The sequence below is a fragment of the Colossoma macropomum genome, unplaced genomic scaffold (genome assembly GCF_904425465.1).
Source record: "Colossoma macropomum unplaced genomic scaffold, Colossoma_macropomum, whole genome shotgun sequence".
In the NCBI taxonomy this organism is placed as follows: Eukaryota; Metazoa; Chordata; class Actinopteri; order Characiformes; family Serrasalmidae; genus Colossoma; species Colossoma macropomum.
Window position 1 is genome coordinate 22403024 of NW_023494805.1, and position 23464 is coordinate 22426487.

The 23464-nt window shown below is 37.4% G+C and overlaps 3 protein-coding genes across 4 annotated transcripts; all 3 read left to right on the forward strand.

Annotated features, from left to right (window-relative positions):
* Positions 1-942: 942 nt before the first annotated feature.
* On the forward strand, positions 943-5051 carry LOC118825835 (transmembrane protein 272-like). Of its 2 annotated transcripts, XM_036596679.1 has the most exons (5): positions 943-988; positions 1113-1187; positions 3962-4012; positions 4152-4343; positions 4747-5051. In XM_036596679.1, exons 2-5 carry the CDS (start codon positions 1139-1141, stop codon positions 4950-4952), a joined length of 498 nt encoding a protein of 165 aa, XP_036452572.1. In that variant the 5' UTR covers positions 943-988; positions 1113-1138; the 3' UTR covers positions 4953-5051. The 2 variants fall into 2 exon arrangements, with proteins under 2 accessions (XP_036452572.1, XP_036452573.1); XM_036596680.1 differs by lacking the exon at positions 943-988 and having other exon boundaries at positions 1013-1187.
* Positions 5052-7218: 2167 nt separating this feature from the next.
* Positions 7219-10731, forward strand: LOC118825380 (transmembrane protein 272-like). Its single transcript, XM_036595966.1, has 4 exons — positions 7219-7419; positions 7547-7597; positions 8176-8367; positions 10541-10731. The coding sequence occupies exons 1-4, from the start codon at positions 7377-7379 to the stop codon at positions 10729-10731; spliced, it is 477 nt and encodes a 158-aa protein (XP_036451859.1). The 5' UTR covers positions 7219-7376.
* Positions 10732-11032: 301 nt separating this feature from the next.
* Positions 11033-15314, forward strand: zgc:103586. Its single transcript, XM_036596681.1, has 5 exons — positions 11033-11321; positions 12920-13030; positions 13195-13306; positions 14612-14669; positions 14868-15314. Exons 1-5 carry the CDS (start codon positions 11315-11317, stop codon positions 14979-14981), a joined length of 402 nt encoding a protein of 133 aa, XP_036452574.1. The 5' UTR covers positions 11033-11314; the 3' UTR covers positions 14982-15314.
* The last annotated feature ends 8150 nt before the right edge of the window (positions 15315-23464 follow it).

The following is a 23464-nucleotide window of genomic DNA, read 5'->3' on the forward strand; positions in this document are numbered from 1 at the left end:
TCCAGTAGATCCTACTGTTTTTATTTTATAGAGGTTTCCTGTTGGTACTGTGTAGTAAGAGCAGAAGTTATAAACCAGCTCTCTGCTTGTGAAGAATAGTTATATATTGGCTCAACAGTCCAAGCAGCACACCTCTCACTCCTACACATACACTCCCTTTTAGGCAGGTTAATCTATACAGGTCAAGTATAAAGTATTTATCCTTCCTACTGTGCTGGAACATGAGTTTCTGGTTTGTAGTGTCAACGCACACAACATTAACCACTGCAGATTATGTATTACTGAATCTAGTTTTGGTTCTCATCTCTCCCGTCTGAATCCACTTCACTAAGCCCTCTGCTGTCAAATTCATTTAGTATTGCGTTGTCATTAGCCAACAGCATGAGGAAACATGAGCCCTAACCATATTCATTTCTGTGTTAACAACAATAAACAAAACATTGATTGCCAACTCCTAAAGATGCACTTTATATAGAAGAAGCAGTGCTTCTTAACACTGGAAAAACTTCAAAGACTACAGCGAAACCTCTCCAACATTGTATGTTTTCATTCAGAAATATGTTTTACAGAATGTGCAGCTTTGACAAAATGTGACAGATTCTGTGTGTACATAGAACTATGTGCTTGCTTATCCTAGTCATTATGTAAAGTCAGTATCTTTAAAAAATAATGAAGCTTTACTAAAAGCAAGTGTTGTTTGAGAACCCTTTTGAAACCGCACGACAGGTGGATCGCCAAGTTGTCTTTTGCTTTCACCACAGGGCATAATCTACTAGCTCAGGTGTGCCATTAATAGATGTTTCTCTTTGGCATCCTCAGCCAGTTTGACTGGCTTTCTGAATACAAATGTTAGCTTTAAAGATCATGACTATTGATTCATCCATGGTGGGTGGAGTTGAAACTGTTAGGAAATGAGATTTAAGCATACATCATTCTCCATCTGGAAAGACAGCATTGAGCATCTGCCACAGATTCACTACCTTCACAGGTGAGCAAATGTGAATTTCTGTCTTCTATCTTGGTGCGTTCTGTTCTTTATAGTTAACAATGAACTGATTATTGTTAGAGCTAATCTTTCCTCGTGCTGTTGGCTGTTTTTCTGCGCTATTCAGAAAGAGAGGACTAAAGACAGATTAAGATGGGATTTGCCTCTGACGTCTTAATTGCTGGAGGCTCCACCTGCTCAGGTATCTGCCGGCATTGTCTTTTTTAAACTGTGTAATTTACATCTTGTTGAAATGCAGAGCTGTGCCCTGGACTGAAAGCCTAAGACAGTTTTGAGTTTAGGTGTAAAATGAAAGTTTAAAATATATTTGTAAGCAAAGAAAAGACTTGCAGTTTGTGAATATAGGTACAACAACAGCAAAAAGATAAAACAAAAAACACCAAAAACAATGCCCCTTTATTTTACAATGTGGTAAGGCTCCAGCATTTAACAGGTAAATATGTGCTACTTCTGGTACAGACTTTGTGTATACATAGTAACCTACAGAAAAACGTCAAAATATGTACAGCAGACAGCAGTACTAGAGTTTAATAGTACATATGTAACACTTACAAGTAACACACACACATACACACATTATCCAAGCCGCTTATCATTCTGGGTTGCAGGGGGGTTCTGGAACCTATCCCAGCTGTCACTGGGCAGAAGGCAGGACTTATAAGTAATACTTGTGCATAATTTGAAATTGCACAAAGTAAAGATGAACTAATCTAGTGGTAGTGGTAGAAGAGGTGAGCCAGCAACCAGAAGGTTACAAGTTCAAATCTCATGACTGGGAACACCTGGTTATGCCCTTGGCCAAAGACTTAACTCCCACCACCACAACCCCGCTGCCCCAGGTGGTACTGCTCTGCTGGCAACACTGTGCTGCTCCCAGACTGAGCAAAGTTAGGCAGCAAAATGTCAAATTTCCCTTGTAGGATCAATAAAGTACATAACATGTTTTAGCATTTAATGTTTTCGAAGCTACAAATAAGTGGTAATTACTACCAAACTTATTTCAAGAAACTCATGTATACATGATACAGAGCAGTAGATAAGTACAAGTGACAAAAGTGCAAAAAATTCAGGGATACTCAGGAAGTACCTTTTTTCTGGTACACTAATTTGTTCTTTGTTAATTGATGCATTTACTGGTAAATTGTCTGTAATTTTATGAAAACAGACTGTAAATTAAAGTGTAACCCTGTACATAGTAATTATAGCAACTGTTTTCTTGTCCCATACACAGTGTTCACATAACCATAGATAATGTTGTGGATCTGATGTAGGTTAAACCACAGTAAACATACCAATATTACCAATCTTAATTGGTAAGCATAAAAATTCATATGGACTGAATTACTGTATTGAAGATGAAGAACAAGGTTCTTATTGAGTGGTAGGTACCCTATAGTTTTTGCACATCTGTCACCTGTGTTTACTTACTCTTCTCTGTCATGTATGTATTTACTGAAACGGTTTGGTAGTACATGATCAGATTACTCTCAATTACATCTTCAAGGGCATGGAAGTTAGAAGAATGGGTGCAGTAGCACAGGTTTCATTCTTTTCTGAGCAAATACTGTACGGGAATGTGTCACCCGTGTGTGACTCATGACTCTGAAACTGAAACAGAACGTGCATGCAGTAGTTTTTGTTCCACATTGTCAGATCTACAGCAGAGAACTATAAGGTCAATATAATTTCACAATGTGGAACAAAAGGTACTGTAGACTGAAGTAAGATAAACTTATTATGTAGGGTCAATGTTAGGACTGTGATTCTCAAAGTTTTAAATGAAGGACTGAAAGTTCGTGTTTTTTTTATGAGTAAAGTTTTATGCGTATATATATGTGTGTGAGAGAGAGAGTTCCCACACACACAGTGTATACAGATCCCCTCATTACATTACAGAGTTATGTAATGTTTATGCCTTGGTGACAGGTGATCTTTTAGGGCAAATGTTTTAAACACATGTTAAAATACAACAACCTTTAGTGCACTCAATGCACACTAATTCACTGCTCTTATAATCTGGTTTAATGGAGAATATTTTACACAAAAGAATGTGGCCATGTGACTTTGAGAGCAGAATAGAAGGAAAGATAAATAGAGAGGTAAATATAGGGAGAGTCAACAAAAGCCATGCTTCAACTTCTAACAGTGCACAACAATGCGCCAGGACAGAATTATACCCAAAACTTTAGGCTATAAATGGGAGGAGTAATACTCAGGGGGGTGAATGGTGGCCCTAGAAGAAAAGAATCTCAAGAATATTCCACAGAACACACTGTGAAATAGCAAGAATAACACATATGATACATCAGAAAAAGAGAACAGGACAGTGTAGGACCAATGTGAGAAGACAACTCAACACTATGTGTCTGAAGGGATGTGCAGCTGTCAAGAAGCTGTTACTGAGAAAAAGAAACAGATAAAAAGATGAAAATCTGCAAATCAAAAAAAGAAGCTGCTGTTGTTCTCAGAACAATGGACTGGTCACCCCAGAGTCCAGACCTCACCATCACTGAACATGTTTGGGATTACTTGGGTCATGAGAAGCAGAAAGTGCAACTTCTACAACGAAACTTTGAAAGTATAGAAAAACATTCTTGCAGATTTCTTTAAAAAACTGAAAGCAAGTCTCTCAAAAGGAATGGAAGCTGTAATAAAGACAAAGGATGGACACACTAAACACTGAAATTCGATATTATATTTACTTGTTGAGGCTTTTGTGTAATTTTCTGTTAAATATATGTCTTCTGCTCTTTGCCCAATGCTGAAAAATTAATAACTTAAACTTAATAGATATTTTGACTGGAAATTAAATAAATGAAGGATGGTCTCTGACTTTTGCACCGTATGCTGTAGATACGGGTCTTCATAAAATATAATATAACCTATGATGTTTAATATGTTTAATGTTTAAGCAGTCTCTAACTAAAATGCCCCCCCCACCTTCTTTACTTCCAGTAAGAATGAGCATCCTTTTAAGTCTTTTGCCTGTGGTCATCATTGTCTTAGGTGAGTGAATATAATCTGGCCTCTTATGCATAAAGGGGAACTGTATTTTTTTTACTGTAATATTGATTAACTCAGAACACTGTAATAATATTTCTAAAGCCATATAATTCTAACTGTACTCTTCTGTGTTCTCTTAAAGGGGCAAAACACCTTTATGACTGCCCAAAGCAGCCAATGGTTCCTATTTACCTGCTGGTGGGAGGAGTGGCCTGTCTGTGTCTACAGACATTCCCTATCTTTTATTGTAGACAATCAGATGGCAAGGTCATTCTAATATGCAGAATTCTCAATTTTCTGCTCCTCGTTTTTTGTCCTATCTGGTTCATCACAGGTGAGAGTTAAAGAAAGCCAAGAAATGTAGAGAAACAAAATTACTTTTACAATGAGACACCTTAAAAATTTCTTATTCCCTTGGCAGTACCATACTTAACTAGGCGCTCTTTGAGACACACCTAGTAATTTTATCTTTTAAATGATATAATAAAGATATGATATTATAAATCATACTTAAAATGACCAGGGACACAAAGAACAGATCATTTAAGCTCAATGGTGTTAACAGTTAAAAAATGGTATGGCCTGCTTTAGGGTGTTCATAATTGTTCCCATCCGCCCTTTTCAGGAAAAAAAAGGAATAAAAATGACGAATTGAAATGACGAAGTGAAAGTGCTCATTACATTTAAGGAAGAATTTCACATCAGGATTGGTGATTACATTTCATATTCTGTTGCAGGTAGTGTTTTTGTATACACAGCATATCGACCAAACTACGAGTCCCGTTGGTCTGCAGAGTATTGTGAGAGGATACTCTATGAGGTTGCCTTCTGGATTACAAACGCCATATATGTTATGATACCACTACTGCTGCTGTGCCAGTGCTACAAAACATGGTGTGAAAACAGAGTTCCAAAGAAATGCTGTATAAACACAGTATCCTGAGAATGATGTGAGATGAAACTGAAAATGAAAATGATTACGCACAACTGCAGATTAAGATTTAAGAGCAATATCTTCCTGACTGAAGTAAAATAACCCTGATGTGCCCTTTTGTAGTTTCAAAACCTAAATGTAGATGTTTCATTGTTATTTTAGAATTATTCAAAAGTAAAATTGTCCAATAATGTCCAGTTGTAATCATAAATCCATTCTCATAAATGTTACTTTTATACTTCATGTTGCTGTTTTTACTCTTATAAAATGTTAACTGAGTACAATTTTAGGAAATGTCTGGATTCATTCAATAAAACGTCTCCACTAATTTTGTTGGTGGAGTCTTTATTAATATTAATGGTTTATTAATGGAGTGTTTATTTATAATAATGGTTTAACATTGTGTAGTATGACTTTGGCTTCATTTAGATTTAGACAATATCTTGGATGTCAGTTAAGTTTAAGCGTACAAATAGTTGTCATGAAGTCAAAATCAAGCATACAAACAAAGCCATTTAATCATATAATTTCTTGCTCACTTCTAACAAGGTTTACAACAAATCTAAGGAGCACTCCACAAATTTGAATCAAATCTGTGAATTTATAATACATAACTCTGATTCTTGAGATAGCTAGAGAGAACACTTAGCTCTAATATAACATTTGTAATATGTTCATGTTCCACTTATATGTTGGACATTACGGCCATGTTACTGGTTGCATTATGTCCTTTGTGACTTATACAACATCAGAATACAGTAACCTCCTGTTTCTGCATGAGCAGCTACATTTTCCTAACTGAAAGGCCTCTGTGAGTTCAGTTCAAATGAGTCGAAATGTGAGTCAACAGCGAAAGTGTAACAAACGTATGGATTAAAAAATATGGTTCCTGTTGTCATCTGATAGCTGTTGTTTCTTGCCTCATATCCATCTACATCACATCCTGCCTCTAGACCCATAATGCTTCTGTTTCACTGTTGCTTCATAACCACAGAGCACATGTGGAACATTAGTACAGTGATTCAGAAAGGAAAAAACAGTCAACTGAACCTACACTGTTACTTTTATTCTGCCACGCATTGAATCTCAAACACTCTTGAAAGTCACTTAAAACTACTTAACATTCACGGATGTCCAATGCCTAAAGCTTATAATTCAGTAACTTCATGTAAATCAACGGAAAATGATCAGGGCTGTTTCTAAAGTCACAGGAGCTCAAAGCAATACTTCACTTGGGGACAATATTCCATTTTGTATGCAAGAATTCTTTTTATGTCTATAAATTCTATATGATTAAAGATAAAACGCAATAAATATAAAATATATATATTATAAAAAATATAATATAATTATAATAAAATATATATAATATATATAATAAAAGAGAATCCTATGTTATTAATGTAATTTTTTAGGAACTATTTTGCCTTACAGTGCCCTGTATGTATCTCTGTACCATGAATAGATTTTTAAAAAGGCTTACCGCTAAACTGTTGGAAACAACATCTCAAGAATCAGACTATGTATTTGTAACCATTAATGTATAACTTTATATATGATGCAGCTTTTAGAGGCTTTGGATAATTTGGAAGTCTGGTTCATATCACCACCAATTTGAGTTACTCTGACTCTGTTCACATCTTAACCACTTAAATATGCAGAAAATTGAATTCCCCTTTCAAACTGAATTCCCCTTCATGTTAATAGAAGTCTGCGAGTGGGTGAGTAAATGTTAAGGGGTTTTAAAAGTACCAAATGGGTTTGTTTAAGCGATGCTGTAGAATAACCATTTTGGTTCCCAAATGAACCTTACAATGGATTATTCTTTAAACAAATATTTTGTAAATAAGATGTGTGAGTATGAAGAACCTTTAAATGTGAAAAAACCTCCACATAATATATATTTTCTGCACTTATTAAATATCATCCCTCTGTACATCCTACCAAGAAAAATTTAGAACCTTTATACTTGGGATCTCTGTGGCTTTTAAGTGGTGAGGATGAGCATGGTGAGTGTGGTGTCAGATGAAAATCAGTGAGAATATCTGTGATGTAAAATGTAATATGAATGTATTAATAATGTAATCTGTTTAAGTACAACTAAAACTACACAAAGTCACCTAATGCTTGACAGCCAAAGGCACATATAATATTGTAATCATACTCTGGACATCAGTTAAAAATACTCTTGTAGGCCTGGCTTAAAAGGTTTCTCAATGCCTTACCTCAGGGAGGAAGATGTCTCAAAGCTCTTAGGCAATCCTCATCACCACAGTGCAGTTAAAGTGAGCCAGGACTCACACAGCACAGTAAAACTAAAACTGTTTGTCAAATGATCTTCTTTCAGTATTTCATTTTATTGAGACGAACGGAAATCCCAGTACAAATTAGTATAGCTAATATTAATATTTATTCCTGGTGAACACACTGGAGATGGTGGCTGCAGAAAGAGCTGGTGCCTATAAATCATTTATTGGTAAGAGATATGCTAGGATTTATATTACTAAAATCTGTGTTGAATATTTTGGCATAATAAAAACATTCATGTCGTTATTTGTGGTCTTCACAACAACATATTTTTGACTGCTTGTTTTGCCTTTTAGTGACACTGAATCTAATTGCATGGATGGTTCTGATAGCAGCTGCAGGATTAGGTAAAGTGCATATTAAGTTCTGTTTGTGAGTGGTTTTACATTTACCTTAACAGGTTTATTGATTTTCATTTATTATTTTGCTTATTGGAAGAATATATACATATATATATATATATATATATATATATATTATATATATATATATATATATATATATACACAATGTAAAATACAAAAAGGCAGACTTGGGTTCAACAGCATGCAGTGTAGCAACGTGCGGTGACAGGACCCTTAACCCCTAAAATCCTAGGCTTACTACATACTAAGGCTTATAACTACAGGGACTTCAATGCAAACTGGCTGAGTTATGCTTGGGTTAATGAAGTGTGTAGGTAGGCCCTGGACATTTAGGGGGTTGACTGGCTTTCTTTTATTCCAAGACTGTCAAATTGATAATCAACAATCAGCAAAAAAATGCACCACAGCTACATAATCACTTAATCTAATATGATTAATATTAGTCATGTTCCTGACAAGAGCCCAGAAAACCTTGACTGCATCACTGTGTTTTCTTTAGTCCTGTATTACCCACATTATGAAAGTACACAATATTCCTTGAATTATTCAATCAATTGTAGGAACCATTCATTTCCATGAGTGTCCAGTCCAGCCTCACATCCCCACCTATCTGATTATGATCGGAGTATGTGGTGTCATTTCACTGATGCTGGCCTACCTGAAGAACACCCTGCATGAAGGAACCCTGAGTCAGCTCTGCACCGTCAGCATTTTTGGCATCCTCCTCTTCAGCATCGGTTGGATGCTTACAGGTAATCAAGGAATGGGACTGAGGAAGAAATGGTAGAGAAAGAAAAACTAGAAGATAAAAATTTAAGATCACAGAGTTATTAAAGGCTGCTACAGTGCTGTGAAGAAATATGTGCCCCTCACACTGCTAATTGATCACATTTAAATATTTCAGATCTTCCAACAAATTTTATTATAAAAATAAGATAACACAAGTAAATACAAAATGCAGAGTCTTTTATGTCACTGTGGAGGAATTATGGCCCACTCTTCGTTGCAGAATTGTTTTAATTCGGCTGCACTGGAGGGGTTTTAAGCCCTGACCATTTAAGGCCTTGCCACAACATCTCAATGGGACTCAAGTCAGGACTTTGACTTGGCAACTCCAAAACCTTAATTATGTTTCTATTGAGCCATTCAGAGGTGGACTTGCTTGTGTGCTTCAGATCATTGTCCTGCTGCATGACCCAACTGCAGTTGAGCTTCAGATAGGTGAACATTCTCCTTCAGGATTTTCTGACAGAGAGCAGAATTCATGGTTCCATCAATTATGAAAAATCATTCAGGTTCTGCAGAAACTCAGCAGCCCAAGACCATCACACTACCACCATCATGTTTGACTGTTGGTATGATATTCTTACAGTGGAATGCTATGTTAGCTTTACGCCAGATGTAACAGGACCCCTGTTTTCCAAAAAGTTCCACCTTTGAATCCACAGAATATTATCCCAAAAGTCTTGTGGGTCATGTAGAAGTTTTTGATAAATGCGAGATGAGCCTTTGTGTTCCTTTTGGTCAGCAGTGGTTTGTGCCTTGCAACTCTACCATGGATGCCATTTTTGCCCAGTGTCTTTCTTATTGTGGAATTATGTACATTGAATTTAACTGAGGCAAGTAAGGCCTGCATATTCATCTGGGTTCTTTTGTGACCTCCTGGAGTCGTTGATGCCACTCCTGGAAAGGTTCACCACTGTTCCAAGTTTTCTTCATTTGTGGATAACGGCTCAGTGTGGTTCGCTGGAGTCCCAGAGCCTTAGCAATGGCTTGTAGATTTCACTGACTTCGTTTTGCACCTGTCTTTGAATCTTTTCAGAACATGGCATCATGTGCTGCTTTTTGAGACCTTCTAACCTGCTTCACATTGCCAGACAGGTTCTATTTAAGTGATGTTTAGATTCAGCAGGTCTGGCAGTAATCATGCCTTGGTGGGGCTAGTCAAATTGAACCATATAGTCAATTGAATTTGTTTAAGTGGTTGATTTAGTAGCTAAGGGCCAATTACTTTTTCAAACACGGCCAGGCAGGGCTAAACAGCATTTGTCCATCAATAATCATCATTTAATAACAGCATGTTGTGTTTCCTTCAGTTATTTTTATCTAATATTAAAAGTAGTTTGAAAAAATTGTGAAGAGGTAAATACTTTTTCACAGCACTGTATATGAGTTTGTGTTAATCACAAGGCACAAACCATATGCAATATTTCAATAACAGAGTGTAAAACTCACTCAGTTAACTGTGCCATGAAGCTTTGGTAACCCAGTCATTCCTAGAGTTTTACTCAGAGTTTGATCTTCATGAGATTAAAACCCCCTACTGCAGTCGAATGCAAAAGTTCGAATATCTCTGTTCAAATGACATGTTTTGTCGATTTTCTGAGTGAATATAAGTAAATATGGCATTTATTTGATAAGTTTAACATATTGGAAAAAATAAAACTAAATATAAAATGTGGCAACAGCACATCAGCACTTCAGTGCATCACACTGCCACATTCATCTTTGAGTCATGAAAAACATAATGTGCATATCTGCCATATATGCATACATGCTCTGAGAATATGGAAAAGGTACAAAATAATTGTATTTATTTTAAAAAATTGTGATGTAAGAAAGTTGACCAACATCAGTGTATTTGTTTACTCCAACTGTATGAATTGCAGATCGCAGTTCTTTTGTCGCATTCTGTTGCCATATGGCAACACTTATTTTATCATTTATATATTCTTTATATATTAGTTGTATATATAACATATTCAGTTTTACAAAGAAAGTGTATATATTTTGTATTTTATGTCATAATCAGGCAAAGAAGTACAAGCAACTTTGTTGTAAAGAGTCAGTAAACAGTTAAGAAGTGAGCAGTTGATTCTGAATAAATCTTATATTGTTTCTAATTGTTTCTAATTTGTTTTTCAGGAACCTTCTGGGTTTACTCCATATATCCGCCAAACTATGATTCTTCGAATGTGAGACACTACTGTCAGAGGACCCTTTACCTGTTTGCATTTTGGCTCAACAACTTGTGCTTTTTGTGTGTGTTCATAGTGTTTACCTGCTGCGTATCTTATCTCCTGTACAAATGCGTTATGGTGGCATTCCGTCCATAAGGTGCTGTTTTCAAGGGTATACCATAATGACCGCAAGTGAATAAAATGCCTCATTAGGTAGATGTATATTGTATTGAGCTTATTTAGTGAACCAATATATATATTATCAATCTAACTCATGTTGGAATGACCAGCACGTGAGTTCTGTTTGTAATAAAGGTCCTCTTACGTACATTAAAAATTAATGGCCTGCTGTTAGTGGTCAGGCTCGCGCAGCACTCGCTGATCCAACAGGCTCAGAGGTCAATGACACGTAGTCGCACCTCAGCCAATGAAAAGCACAGCAGCGCACACGGTCTCACGAGGCGTTGTTTTTCCCACCAGTATGCTGAACGGTCCCGCCTCCTGATTGGCTGGTAATATCTCCGAGCTGCTCTGAGTGAGAACTACAAGCCAATCGCAGCGCAGAGGGCGGAATTTGTCGGAATACAGGTGGGGACTAACGACCCGGCGAACCAAAACATTGGTGCGAACAAACCACATGTCATGCTAGACTGTATACAAGCGCCTATTTCCGCTATTTCTGATATGTTTTAGCAAGTTTCATAACTAAATAGATGCTGTCTCTATCCTTTTAGACGATATGGCTGGTAAGTATACATTTGTTTAAGGAAAAACGTTTGCTTCAGCACGCACATGACCTGTAAATAGCCTGTAGCCCAGTGGATGCTCGAAACAGCACTGTAGGCTCCACTGTGCTGGTAACTTGAGCTCCAGGTTTAGCCTAGCTTAGTTCTTTCCTGAAGAAAAAATAAAGTAGGTTAACGTTGCGTAAGACATGCTTAACTGGTTTTCTCTATTTTCTGCTCACAGCCTAACATTCATACTGCTCAAGAGTGCAGCAATTAGCACATGAGCTCGTGGTCTGTCTGGTTGTGTCAGTCAGGACTGTTAATCTGTTGCAGTGAGAGAGAGGTTTTAGAGGTGGAGGCTCCGTCGTAGACTGTATATCTATTAGAGTTGCAGCAGAAAGAGTAACCTAAAAACAAACAACCTAATGGACAGTACTGTGCAAAAGGTTTAGGCAGTTTAGAAAATTAGAATTAAAAGATGTTTACTTGGACAGCATTTTTTTCCTCAGAGAAACACTAATATTAGAATAAATAAATAAAACATCTGCAACCAAGCTTTGTTCTTAGCTGTCTCTCTCTCGTGTGTTATATATTAATATATATATATATATATATTCAGGCAACAAAGTCAGGATTCAAGGGTTCCATCACTAATATTGCAGATATGATTGGTAATGCAGATATAAACAAATACATCTGGTGAAATAAGTAATGGTGAGGAAATTGTATGTTAATTATATGTACATTAAATGTTGTGGTTGTCCATGGTAGCTTATCATCAGAAACCTGTACTTTTTTGACATATCAGAAAAAACTTGTCAAGCATGACTGAATTAGAGTTCAGGCCCTATTTTAGATAATCTAATGTAATTGTACACTGCTTATCAAGACTGAACTTGGCACAAACATGGCTGGAACACATTACATCAAGATAATCAAAAGTGAGTTTTAAGAAGGCTATTGAAATGATGCAAATATTTAAATTAATAATATAATATATAAATATTCACAGATGAAATCCATAGCACATGCCACTGTTATCAAAGTGAAAAAAGGTCTTTTTTTGAAGATGTTCAAAATGGCTCTTAGATTAATTTTAAAATCTCAGTGATCACTGATTGTATTGTTGACAGCAAATGTATAGATAAGCAAAGTCAAGCCCACAACAAACCAAGGAATACAACAGAGGCCCAGTTGAGAGGGTCTATAGTAGAACAACACTGTGAATGCTGACTGCCCAATGAAAAAAACAAGACTGGGAGACCTAATCCACCAAACTCTCAGATGCTATACATTACAGACATATGTCAAATTGAGTAGATCTATAACAGTAAAAACAGATTTGTGAATAATACATGCATTACTTTAAAATAAATATAAGAACTTGCAGAACATTCATTTAGATGAAATTGATCAAGGAGAAAGTTTTGCTTAAAAGGAGGAATCCCTGCCAATTACTGACTTGAAAGCTATAGTTTTCAATAGGGTCAGTTTTAGGCTGTGCATTTTCAAATTGTAGAAGATCATTACTTACTTGAAGTGTCAAGCTAGCCTACTCATTCATTTTTGTTTTAATGCTTGTTTCTTTCATACGTTCATCTGTTGTATTGGTCAAGTTGCAGAACTGGTTGCAAAGTGCTTGCAGGCAAGGGAAATGGCTTATTGTCCATATAGCCGCTTTCCAGTTGGTGCTGCGATCTTGACATCAGGAGGCACCATAATCACAGGTAAAATACACAAGTAAATTCATGAGTGGGCAAATTCTGGAGTTAACTGCTTAGTGTTTTCTCAGTTCTGGCAAAACTAGTTTTACCCATCTGCTAAATCATGCAAATTTCTCAGTGGCAGTGACACACCCTGATGTGCCATGTGTTATGTGTGCATATGGCAGGCTGTAACGTAGAAAACGCTTCCTACGGCCTTACAGTATGTGCAGAGAGAACAGCTATACAGAGAGCTGTAGCTGAGGGCCACAGAAGTTTTACAGCTATAGCAGTTACATGGTAAGGTACATGCTTTTATACACTGTACAAGCAGAGTAACTTACTGATTGTCAAGTATGTTAAATAGTAGTACATTCTGTCCTGTTCTTCCACTAGGACCGTGGCCTATTCATAACCTATTCATGTTCCACCCACAAATAAATTCTTTTGTAGCAGTTGTCACCAGGTGGAGCGAGCTTCACAGAACACTGGCAAAAATCCCTTTTGAACTAATGAGAAATTGTAGAGCATTTTATTCAGAGTAGCTCCATATCAAACAGTTTCCAGTGGGAGAAATGGGAGTTTTAAACCACAAACTGTTTAAAAAATGATTCACTGTTTCAAGGAAACAACCTGCTTGTCAAATTGCATCGCAAAACCTGAATTTACTAGCATACATATTCATGTTTTTATTATGATAATATTGAATTTGTCTACATGATTTTGGCCCTAATTTAAAAATTTGATTTAATGTTTTTATGTCAGTTGATCTGGCGACCTGTCCAGGGTGTATCCTGCCTTCCGCCCAATGACAGCTGGGATAGGCTCAAGCACTCCGCCATGACTCAGAAGTATAAGCTGTTTAGATGATGTATGTATATATGTCAGTTGATCTGCTCAAAACTGACTGACTGACTGCTGATCAGCCAAGTTTCATTTGAATCAGTACTTTAATATGAGCCTAAACTACGACAACAGATTCGAGATCGGCAGGTGACGTACGTTTGACACGGATTCACCCTGAGGGTTGACCCCCTGGTTGGTGTCAAACCACAAACCTTTGGAATATTTTGAAACAGTGATGACATATTGAAGCTTTGTTTGCTGAAATCATGTGACTTGGTCCTTTGATAGTGCCAAAGCACTGTCGCTGTTTCAAGAACACACATCTCTAGTTTCCAGTTCAAAGTGCTACGCTGCTACACTTTCAAGCTGGACTGTGTTGTTGTAGCTACTCGAAACTAGGTCGCCATCATACTAACGTTAACTTGATTACAGGACACAGAATGCAGAACACACATTAAGCCTCAAGGCTTTTTCTATGTAGTTTGATTAAAACAGAGTTACAGTTTCTCGTTAGGTTGAATTGGATTTTTGTCATTGATCTGTAAAGCTTTTCCAACCTACCGTTACTTTGAAAGAGGGTATTTGTGGGTGGAGCATGGATCAATTGCTATTACACTGAAATGGAGAGCTCATGGCTCATTTGAAACTAGAACCTGAAAATCAGTTTCAGGGCACACATTTTCACTTCTAGGCAATTGTTCTTAGGTATTAATTGTTTTTGGTGCAAAATTAACAGTAATTGCCTTTGCTTTATTATAGCGATATTAAAGATAGTTTTGTAGGACCCTGTGGGGCCTGTCGACAAGTACTAATGGAGGTAAGAGCTTCCACATGTGCATATTTTTAGGTGTTGTGGCATTTTAAGTAGAATTAAGCTGTCAGTATTTATGGTGAAATTACAGTATGTATCCTGTCATTAATACTATATGGTGTAATACCTTTACATTACTTTGTTTGTGCTGTAACCATATTCACTCACTGTATTTGTTAATTGCTTTCACTCTCTTTCTGTCAGTTTGGTACAGAATGGGATATTTACCTGACCAAACCAGATGGTTCCTATAAGAAAACAAGCCTGCGGGACTTGCTGCCTTTAGCATTCAGCCCAGCTCACCTGGCAAAAGACTGAGTTTTTAAAAGCCGCTTGGAATTTTCTTTGTACTTTTAGTCCACAAATGGACAGCTTTTCTGAGCCAGTAACTTCTCCGAAAATGTTTGCAGTGTTGAGTGTATGAGACCTTGCACAAGTTTCTTTTTTTTTGGCTATACTGAATCACTTATTGTAAACTGACCTGAGCCTTTGGCCATTTGTCATTCCATATCCTTTTAATTAAGTAGGCAAAATAACTAGATGAAATCTTAAATGCACTAATTTTTCACATTTTTTGTTTATACTTTGTGGTGAGTTAAAAGATAATGCTATAATTCTGAATACACTTGTATTAACCAATAAAAGTTTCACTCTCACAAAAACTAACCTTTACTGAGACTGAATCAGAAGCATAAGTTAGCTACAGCAGTGCCAGAAGAGGGCACTACAAGCACGAGTTAATACAGCCTTGATATATTGCCTGTGAACCACTGAACTGGAAATAATCCACATGGGTTTTGCTTTCAGAAAGGAAAAGCATGAATATAAATCAGTCTTTTTCTTCTGGCAAATCACACACATAAATAAATTACATTCAGAATGACAGTACAGGGTTCACAGCTGTCATTAAGTGTATGTACTACAACTGTTTTTATAACCTTAAATCATTGGGAAACTTTGTTGGGTTTAGGCTGCACTGAGAGAGAGAGAAAGCAAGAGAACAAGGCAGGCATGCTTTAGTCTTTAGGAGAGATGTTATGATGTTGCTGTATTTGTGGGCCTCTCTCTAAATAGCTCAAACTGTATTACAATATACAAGTGAGTTTTACATACAAGACATTGCAACAAAATGATGGGTGTTCAGCATTACTAACTGCTGTGCCCTTAATGCCCCTCAGGCTGTTTGAAATTCTCCTCTGCAGCATAGCAGGGGCCTACATTCTGTTCTGTCATCCGGGGAAAACACTCTGACATTGTTCTCTGTGAGAGATGGAGGGAGAAAAAAAGGGAGGGGGCACTAGAAGAGCGAGAGAGAATGAGAAACAAAAGAAAGGGCAAAAGGAAAAAGAGCACAAGCTAGACTTTGTTCCCATCAAGGGCAATCCAGGGAAAATGCTTAAGTAATTGTACTTCATTATTAAAAGTATTATTTTATTTTATTAATGGAAGATTTGTGCTTTAGTCAAGTATTACTAAAACCGAACACTAGTATGCTTACTCAAGTACATTTCCAAAAGAAAAAAACATACCTTTTACTTGTTAGATTTTCATTTAGACCTTCTATGAGATTTTTCTCTTGCCAATCAGTCAAGTTCCATACAATTTATTTCATGAATTAAAGCATTCAATTAAAGTGACATTAATCTAAAATAAATTGCCTATGACTATGCTATGTGTTTCTAAGCAGTGACAAATACTGCCCATTAGTCTCTGCACCACACACCACCTGCTAGCTTAATAATTTTCTTATGACCGATTGCTTAACTAAGTGACTTGTCATGCAGAAAGTGAGGTGCAGGAGTCTTTAATGTGTTGCTGCAGGACAGAGAGTGAGCGAGAACTAAAGCTGCACAATGTGGTGATAGACATAGATAAAGATATAGAGAAAATGTGACTTCTAACAACCGTGCAAGACCTGGTAGACCACCAAAACTGTCATCATCAGATAAACAGTGCTTAAAGCTTTCATCTCTTGCTTCAGATCTGAAAATAATCCACAGTTATTTCTGTTCATCCTTCCACTGAAAGGAGGTGTAGCTGTCAAAAAGCTGTTACTGTGAAAAGGAAACAGACAAAAAAAGAAGAAAACTCGCAAATCAAAGAAAGAAGCTGCTGGTGTTGTCAGAACAATGGACTGACCACCCCAGAGTCCAGACCTCAACATCATTGAATGTGCTTGCAAATACTTGGTTTTGTAAGAAATGGAAAATGCAACCAACTTTTAAGATTGAACTTTGGAGGTGTGGAGAAATCTCCCAAAGTCTCCCAAAATGAATTGAAGCTGTAATAAAGGCAAAGGGTGCACACACTAAATACTGAAAACTGTGATATTATATTTATTTGTTGAGGCTTCTGTGTAATTCCTCCCACAGTCCAAAGATATGCAGTCAGGACAATTGGACATGCTAAATTGCCCCTAGGTGTGAATGTGTGTGTGTATACGTCTGTCTGTCTGCCCTGCGATGGACTGGCAACCTGTCCAGGGTGTATCCTGCCTTCCGCCCGATGACAGCTCCAGCACCGCACCGCGACCCAGAAGGATAAGCAGTTTAGATGTTGTGTGTGTGTGTGTCTGTATGTATTGCTTTTTCTGACACTGAAAAATTAATAACTCAAAATTAATGGCTGTTTTGAATGCAAGCAATGCAAGTAATGTTTTAACTTCTCACAGGTGAGTAATTAGTGTTTAAATGTATTTGAATTTTAAAGACTTTTAAGTAAAAGGGTTAAGGAAAGGCAGACTTGTTCAGTCTGGGTTATGTAGAGTGGGATCATCTCATGGTAAGCATTAGTGTTACTTTAATTTAAAAAGAAATCGTGACTCAATTTTCACTGCTATTTTGCTTTTTTTGGTCTTTTTAAACTTGTACTTTTAAATGTAGGTCATTTCACTTTCACTCAACTATATTTTTGGTTCTATACTTTAATGTTTATTGAGCAGGATTTTGAAACAGCACTGATACTATTCTTTGTACTTTCTTTACCACCGCTGAAATCAAGAGATTTCAAGGCCTAAGCCAGGTAGATATAAAGAGGCCATGCAAAACTAAAAAGATGACAAAGATAATGAGGGAACGAGAGAAAACATAAGTAATAAAGAAGAGAGGACAGCGCTGATGAAGCAATGTTCGTATTGGTGAGATAGCATGAGAGAGCAGTTACGAGGGGTCAGGGCAGCTGTAAGCATAAGATAAGCGAGACGGAGTGAGAGTGCATTTTCTGCCTTAAACAAATACACACCACAGGTGGCACACTCCATTTCCCACAGAGTGTCTTATGTACACACACTCACACAATATAATTCTGCCTGCACTGGTTGCATATCTAAATACATAGATTTTGGACATTCATTCTGAATCTCTCAATATCCTGTATTTACATACACAATATACATCATAAAGATGAGTATTCAGAGTAAATTTTCGTAAATACAGACATAGCTTTTAATCATAGTTTCTGTTTCACATGAGGTGCACGATGCATCAGCTGTACACATTAAACCTGGAGCAAAAGTGGTGCTGGCAAAAACACAATATTTCGAAGATAAATAGTTTTGAACAATTTTCTTAGCTCTAAGTGTCTAAGAGTTTTGCACAGCACTGTATGTTAAAATGATCTATTTATGCACACTAAAACTCTAGAAACTTGTGTTACCTGTTTTATCACTTTTTGTGTCATATAGTTTTCTGATTTAAAAGTAATACACAATGTGTTATCCGTAACCGGACACAAAAATATTTTTTTTGTTAAATGTAACTCAGTATTTGTTGTCTCCAACTGAACACACTGATGTGTCTAGTTGGAGACAGATGAAGGAATCTATTGTTGTGTAATGTGTTTAGTGCTACAGAATGTGTAGTTTCTTCACACATCTGTTTTAGAGTGTATCCATAATAACATAATAACATGTTCCCAGACCAGTTTTCAGTACATTAAATATGCTGCACATCCTGCACTGTAAAGTCACTCTTAGTAGCCAAGCTGAATGTTTAATGCACCACATAGACAGTACTCAGAATACAGTTTTCAGTGTGTACAGCCCTGAACAGTACACGCAGAGAGCTAAGGATGTTCTGGAATTGTTATTTTGTAACAAAAACTACTTACTGGAACAAAACTACTTTTACTGTACGTGCTAAAAATACAAAGTACTTTGGGGAGCCTCTAGTTCTGTATGTATCAAAATGTATATTTTTGTTGTGATGCAAAATGAGCTTTTATTGCACACCAGTAAAACATATATTGCCAAAACCAGGGGTGTAGCGAAGGAGTGACCAGTGCCATCATAACCTAACCTCATTTATGCAAAGTGAGACAGTCAGCCGTCATGACTAAAGCAGTGAATACCAGAAAAAAGCTGTCCTGCCTGACCTGTTCACTTACAGTGAAGATCTGTCATCAAGGCAGTTAGTGATATCTGCTGTAAGAGTCTGATAACGCTTCACTCAATGATCAGTAAGACTCACTGTAATAAACTGCTCCACTGAGCAGACAGGCAAGAACGCATGGCATAAATTTAACGTTGATCTTGTTTATGCTCAATGAGACAGCAAACATTGTTTTATACATAAAAAAACACAGTTAACATCTACATTGATATGTAGTTTAATCAGTTTAAGATGTGTTTATGTATTTATTGTGTATCCGTATACCTACATGGGGTTGTGGGTTTAGTGTGTACTGCATAGAGAAGAAGCGTAGGGCTCATGGCGACCTCCCCCTGGTCTAGCTGTATTATGGGCCTTTTCTGCTTGTGTTAATAACAGGGAAAATCTCGTAGGAAGGAAATGATGGCCTCTCCCACATCTTGTTCTATGCCGGTATCACAGTATAGCGCTTTTGTTTTGTTGTCCTGTGCTTTATGTATTGCATGAAGATTTTAATCAATATAACAGACACTGATCAGCAGTAAAAATAACACAAGAAATTTTACAGAACCGCATCAAATACTGACACAAAATCACTTTCTGCTTTTCCAAAGCAAAAACTACATTTAATTATGTGGTTACATTATAATTTTATACATTATTTTCTACACTGCTGAAAAAAAAAACATCTTAATGGAATGCAATGCATGCTGATCTAAGCTGGTTTATGCTGATCTGACGCTGTTTAAGCTAGTCACCCAGCATGTTCATGATGGTTGACCAGCATACCAGCATCCAAAACACAGCAAATGCTGGTTTTGCTAGTGACCAGCTAGGCTGGTCTATGCTGGTTTGTCTAGCAGGGTACACAGAATCATGACCACATTAATTGTTTGCCTAGTACACTTGTTTCCACTGTGCTGTATCCCCTCAGCAGTGCTGCCCTGTGAGCTACAGTGTATGAAGTAGGCTAAGGTAAGACGTGTTTACTGTCCAGAATTACTCAGCTATAATCATTTAGTCATATTAACTAACTCCCTTTAACAGCCGTGTACGTGTGTTTAGGCTAAATTCATCTGAGCTGAATCCAGTGCTCAGTGGACGTTCTTGCTAAACGGAGGTCAGCTTGTCAGTCAGCCAAACACTGTTCAGTCATGTCACCTTACTTTGTCATCTGGCTGCTTTATCATTAGCTTCAGGAATAACCTGTAGCAAGGGCAGACAACTTCTGTGATCTTAAATATTCATGCACTGAAAATGTCTTGCAGCATCACTGCTCCTTAAAGCAGCAAACATTTCTAGAAACATTTTATAGAAGCATATACAGAAGTTTGGACACCCCAGGTCAAATTACTTGTTTTGTTGATTTTCTAAGTGACAATAAGCTTACACATCCTCTAAATTAAACGTGACCTTTTTAGTGCACAATTTAGGTTTGTTTGCTGAGTGTAACATATTAGAAAAAATAAAACATAACATTTAAAATGTGACATAACTTTTGCATGTCACGTTTTTATTTTTTCCCCCTCAGTATATCAAATTGAGAAATTAAACAGTTATTGTGCATTAAATTGTGCAGAAATATGTTCTCTGTACAGGATGTGTTACTTTATTTTCACCTAGAAAACCAACAAAACATGTAATTTGACCAGGGGTGCCCAAACCTTTGCACACAGCTGTAGGAACACTGTAGTTTTGCATTTCAGAGTTCTCCACGAAACACAAAGGGGGAACCAACACCCTTCTAGAAGGCCCAGGCCAAAACTAGTCCCCTCCAGTTTTAATCATTTATTTTTAAAGCAGCGGAAGCAGGGTTTAGAGAGCAGGATCAGACAGGCTAGAGCTGGTCCCCCCAACCCCCTGCTGATGATCTCTGTGAAGCCCAGCTGAGCCATGAGAAAATAAACTACTCTCCCTGCAATCTTCCTCTCTCCAAGGAGACAGAGAGAATATGGGTGGGTGTAGTACATATGGCTCTGTTTGAAGGAGAATGCTTTCGAGTCACGGCAGCTTCCTGGAATAAAGAGGAAAATTAGGGCAAAGGTTGGTGGTGAAGGAGAAGTGTGAGTGTGTGTGTGTGTATGTGTGTGTGCTTGCACATGAAGTGACTACAGTGTACAGGGCTCTGCTCATTGCAAATAATCAGTTACAAACACTACAGGACTACAGTACTTTTAAAGTATTATAGGCTTGACAGTTTCATGCAAATTGAGTAGAATCAAACTGGATAGACAAGGATGGCAACTAGTGCCTTGTTATAAAAAAGAAATATTGTAAGCTTACATTTCTCAAAATTCTGCACAGTTCGGTTGTTGAGATGGGTATATGTTGAAATGATTCATTTTAGAGAAATCTAGCTACTTAGATTTCTTTACGGTAGTGGTGATAGGAAACAGAGCTCATTATGTCTGCAACTCTAATATAGCCATTTCATTTAATTATCATCGCTGTCCAAAGAAAAACAAGTATCTCCAAAATAATCAGTTTACAGGAGAGGGCAAAAACGCTCTTACCTTTTAATGTGAGTTAATGTAAAAAGGATTTTATTCCAAGTGATTCTGAAGCATTTCTATTTGTCAAATCATCATAAAATTTTCACACACCATAAAGGAGAGCTGGTGTGTTGAAATTATGTAGAAAAACAACAACTGACAAAAATGGAGATACATGGTTTTCTTTGGACAGCAACGTTATACAGAAGTCCTGAAAAATGGCTGGAATTCCCTTTTCAATGTTTGCCCCATAGACTGTGCTTAAGCCTAGTGTGAAACTGCATATTTCTTACTACTAAAGCTATCAGCACTGTTGCTGTGATTATAAATGATGGGAAACAGCTATTTTTAATAAGATGTGGATTGGAAAACAGTGGACATACTCTTTCATGTACAGGAGTCTATTGGTTACATGTAGGCCTACATACATGGCTCTTTATCAACTAATATTATCATGAAAAGACTCGGGCTGACTCAGCATCAGTACTTTGAACTTCAGTCATAATCAGTTCTGTAATATATGACAGGCTAACATGAAGTAGTAGGTGTGCCAGGGGCCCAACCCACGCTGGAATTGAGCTTTGCCTTCCCGCCATCTCTCATGGCTGTCGTTGGTGCCCAGGGGTTGGGTGCCTGGCACAGTAGGCTACAAGGAAGTGCTCCAATTCCAATTATTTGCTAGGATAAATGAATATTATAGGATATGAACACTTTCTGAACACATATTAAACTGCCTAGATACATGGGCCTCAATCAGTGGCGTAACTGTGGTGACTGGCCCCAAGCTTGGACTGCCCATCGGAAATTCAAGGAGATTTTCCAGCGAGTGCTTGACCTGTGAGTTGGAGGGTCTAGGCCAGCTTCGCTAAAGACATGCTAAACTAGAGAACAGCACAGCCACATCCATTATTATATGAACAAACCCCTCCCCCTCCCCTCTGCCACCTGATCTCTCACATGATTGGTTTTCCTACATACATGGTATACAATAATATATGATATTATTGTTATTAGGTCAGAGACGTGTAGTAGAAGTAGCTAGCTTAGTTGACTAGCCTACAGCATCCGGGTTTGTGTTCATTTTGCAAAATGGATAAAAAGAGGCGAGAATGGTGGACTTGAGAGGAAAATTGCACTCAGATTAACAAATAGAGCAAGAAAGCAACAGGTCAGTCTTCAACCTCCTCTTCTGACCTGACCACTCTAGCTAGCCAGCTACTGCAGTAGGCCATTTCTCTCTGTCAGGACAAATCAAATTAATCCACCACTGACTGAGATTATCTCTGTTATTGATTTTCAGACTCTAGTTAACCAATTTCATTATTGTTGGCACAAAGTATCAGTGATGTGAAGCACCAGCAGGTAATATCCCAAAAGTCCTAGAGAGAATACACTTCTCACATGTCCACAAAGCTTAATAAACTCATTTCAGCTAACATAAGTTTGTTTTCACTCTAGTTACTAGAGTGCCACTAGCTCCCCCTTTTTGAGAGTCTTGATAAATGTGAGTGAGTGAGTGAGTGAGTGAGTGAGTGAGTAAGTGAGGTCCATGAGGTGCTTCACATCTGAAAATGGCCCAGGTTCTTACAACTGATTACAATCAGAACCCAACATTTGTAGTTTATACTCAGAATAAACACGCAAATGATACTGTCATTTTTTTCATTCATTAAAAGTAATTTCCATAAGGGGGGCCCATTAGATCCTAGTTACACCACTGGCCTCAACTGATGAATGTCCACCCAGTCTCCAGAAATTTCACAGTGAAGTGAGCTGCTCACCCACCCCCAAAAATTCCAGTCCATTCACACGAACTCAAGCTCAGTGATGTAGAAAAAAAACACAAGAAGGGGAGGTTATAAAGCTACCACCTGGACAAAGACATCTAGATATACATGATTTATTATTTTAATCATGTGTTAACGTGATCGCAGAGGTGGAT

Coding starts and splice junctions, on each gene's coding strand:
- LOC118825835 (XM_036596679.1), top strand. CDS start 1,139: ATGGGATTTGCCTCTGACGTCTTAATTGCTGGAGGCTCCACCTGCTCA. Junction 1,188..3,961: donor TGGAGGCTCCACCTGCTCAG/GTATCTGCCGGC, acceptor CTTTACTTCCAG/TAAGAATGAGCATCCTTTTA. Junction 4,013..4,151: donor TGTGGTCATCATTGTCTTAG/GTGAGTGAATAT, acceptor GTTCTCTTAAAG/GGGCAAAACACCTTTATGAC.
- LOC118825380 (XM_036595966.1), top strand. CDS start 7,377: ATGGTGGCTGCAGAAAGAGCTGGTGCCTATAAATCATTTATTG. Junction 7,420..7,546: donor TGCCTATAAATCATTTATTG/GTAAGAGATATG, acceptor TTTGCCTTTTAG/TGACACTGAATCTAATTGCA. Junction 7,598..8,175: donor GATAGCAGCTGCAGGATTAG/GTAAAGTGCATA, acceptor AATCAATTGTAG/GAACCATTCATTTCCATGAG.
- zgc:103586 (XM_036596681.1), top strand. Junction 13,031..13,194: donor AGGAGGCACCATAATCACAG/GTAAAATACACA, acceptor TGCATATGGCAG/GCTGTAACGTAGAAAACGCT. Junction 14,670..14,867: donor GTCGACAAGTACTAATGGAG/GTAAGAGCTTCC, acceptor TCTTTCTGTCAG/TTTGGTACAGAATGGGATAT.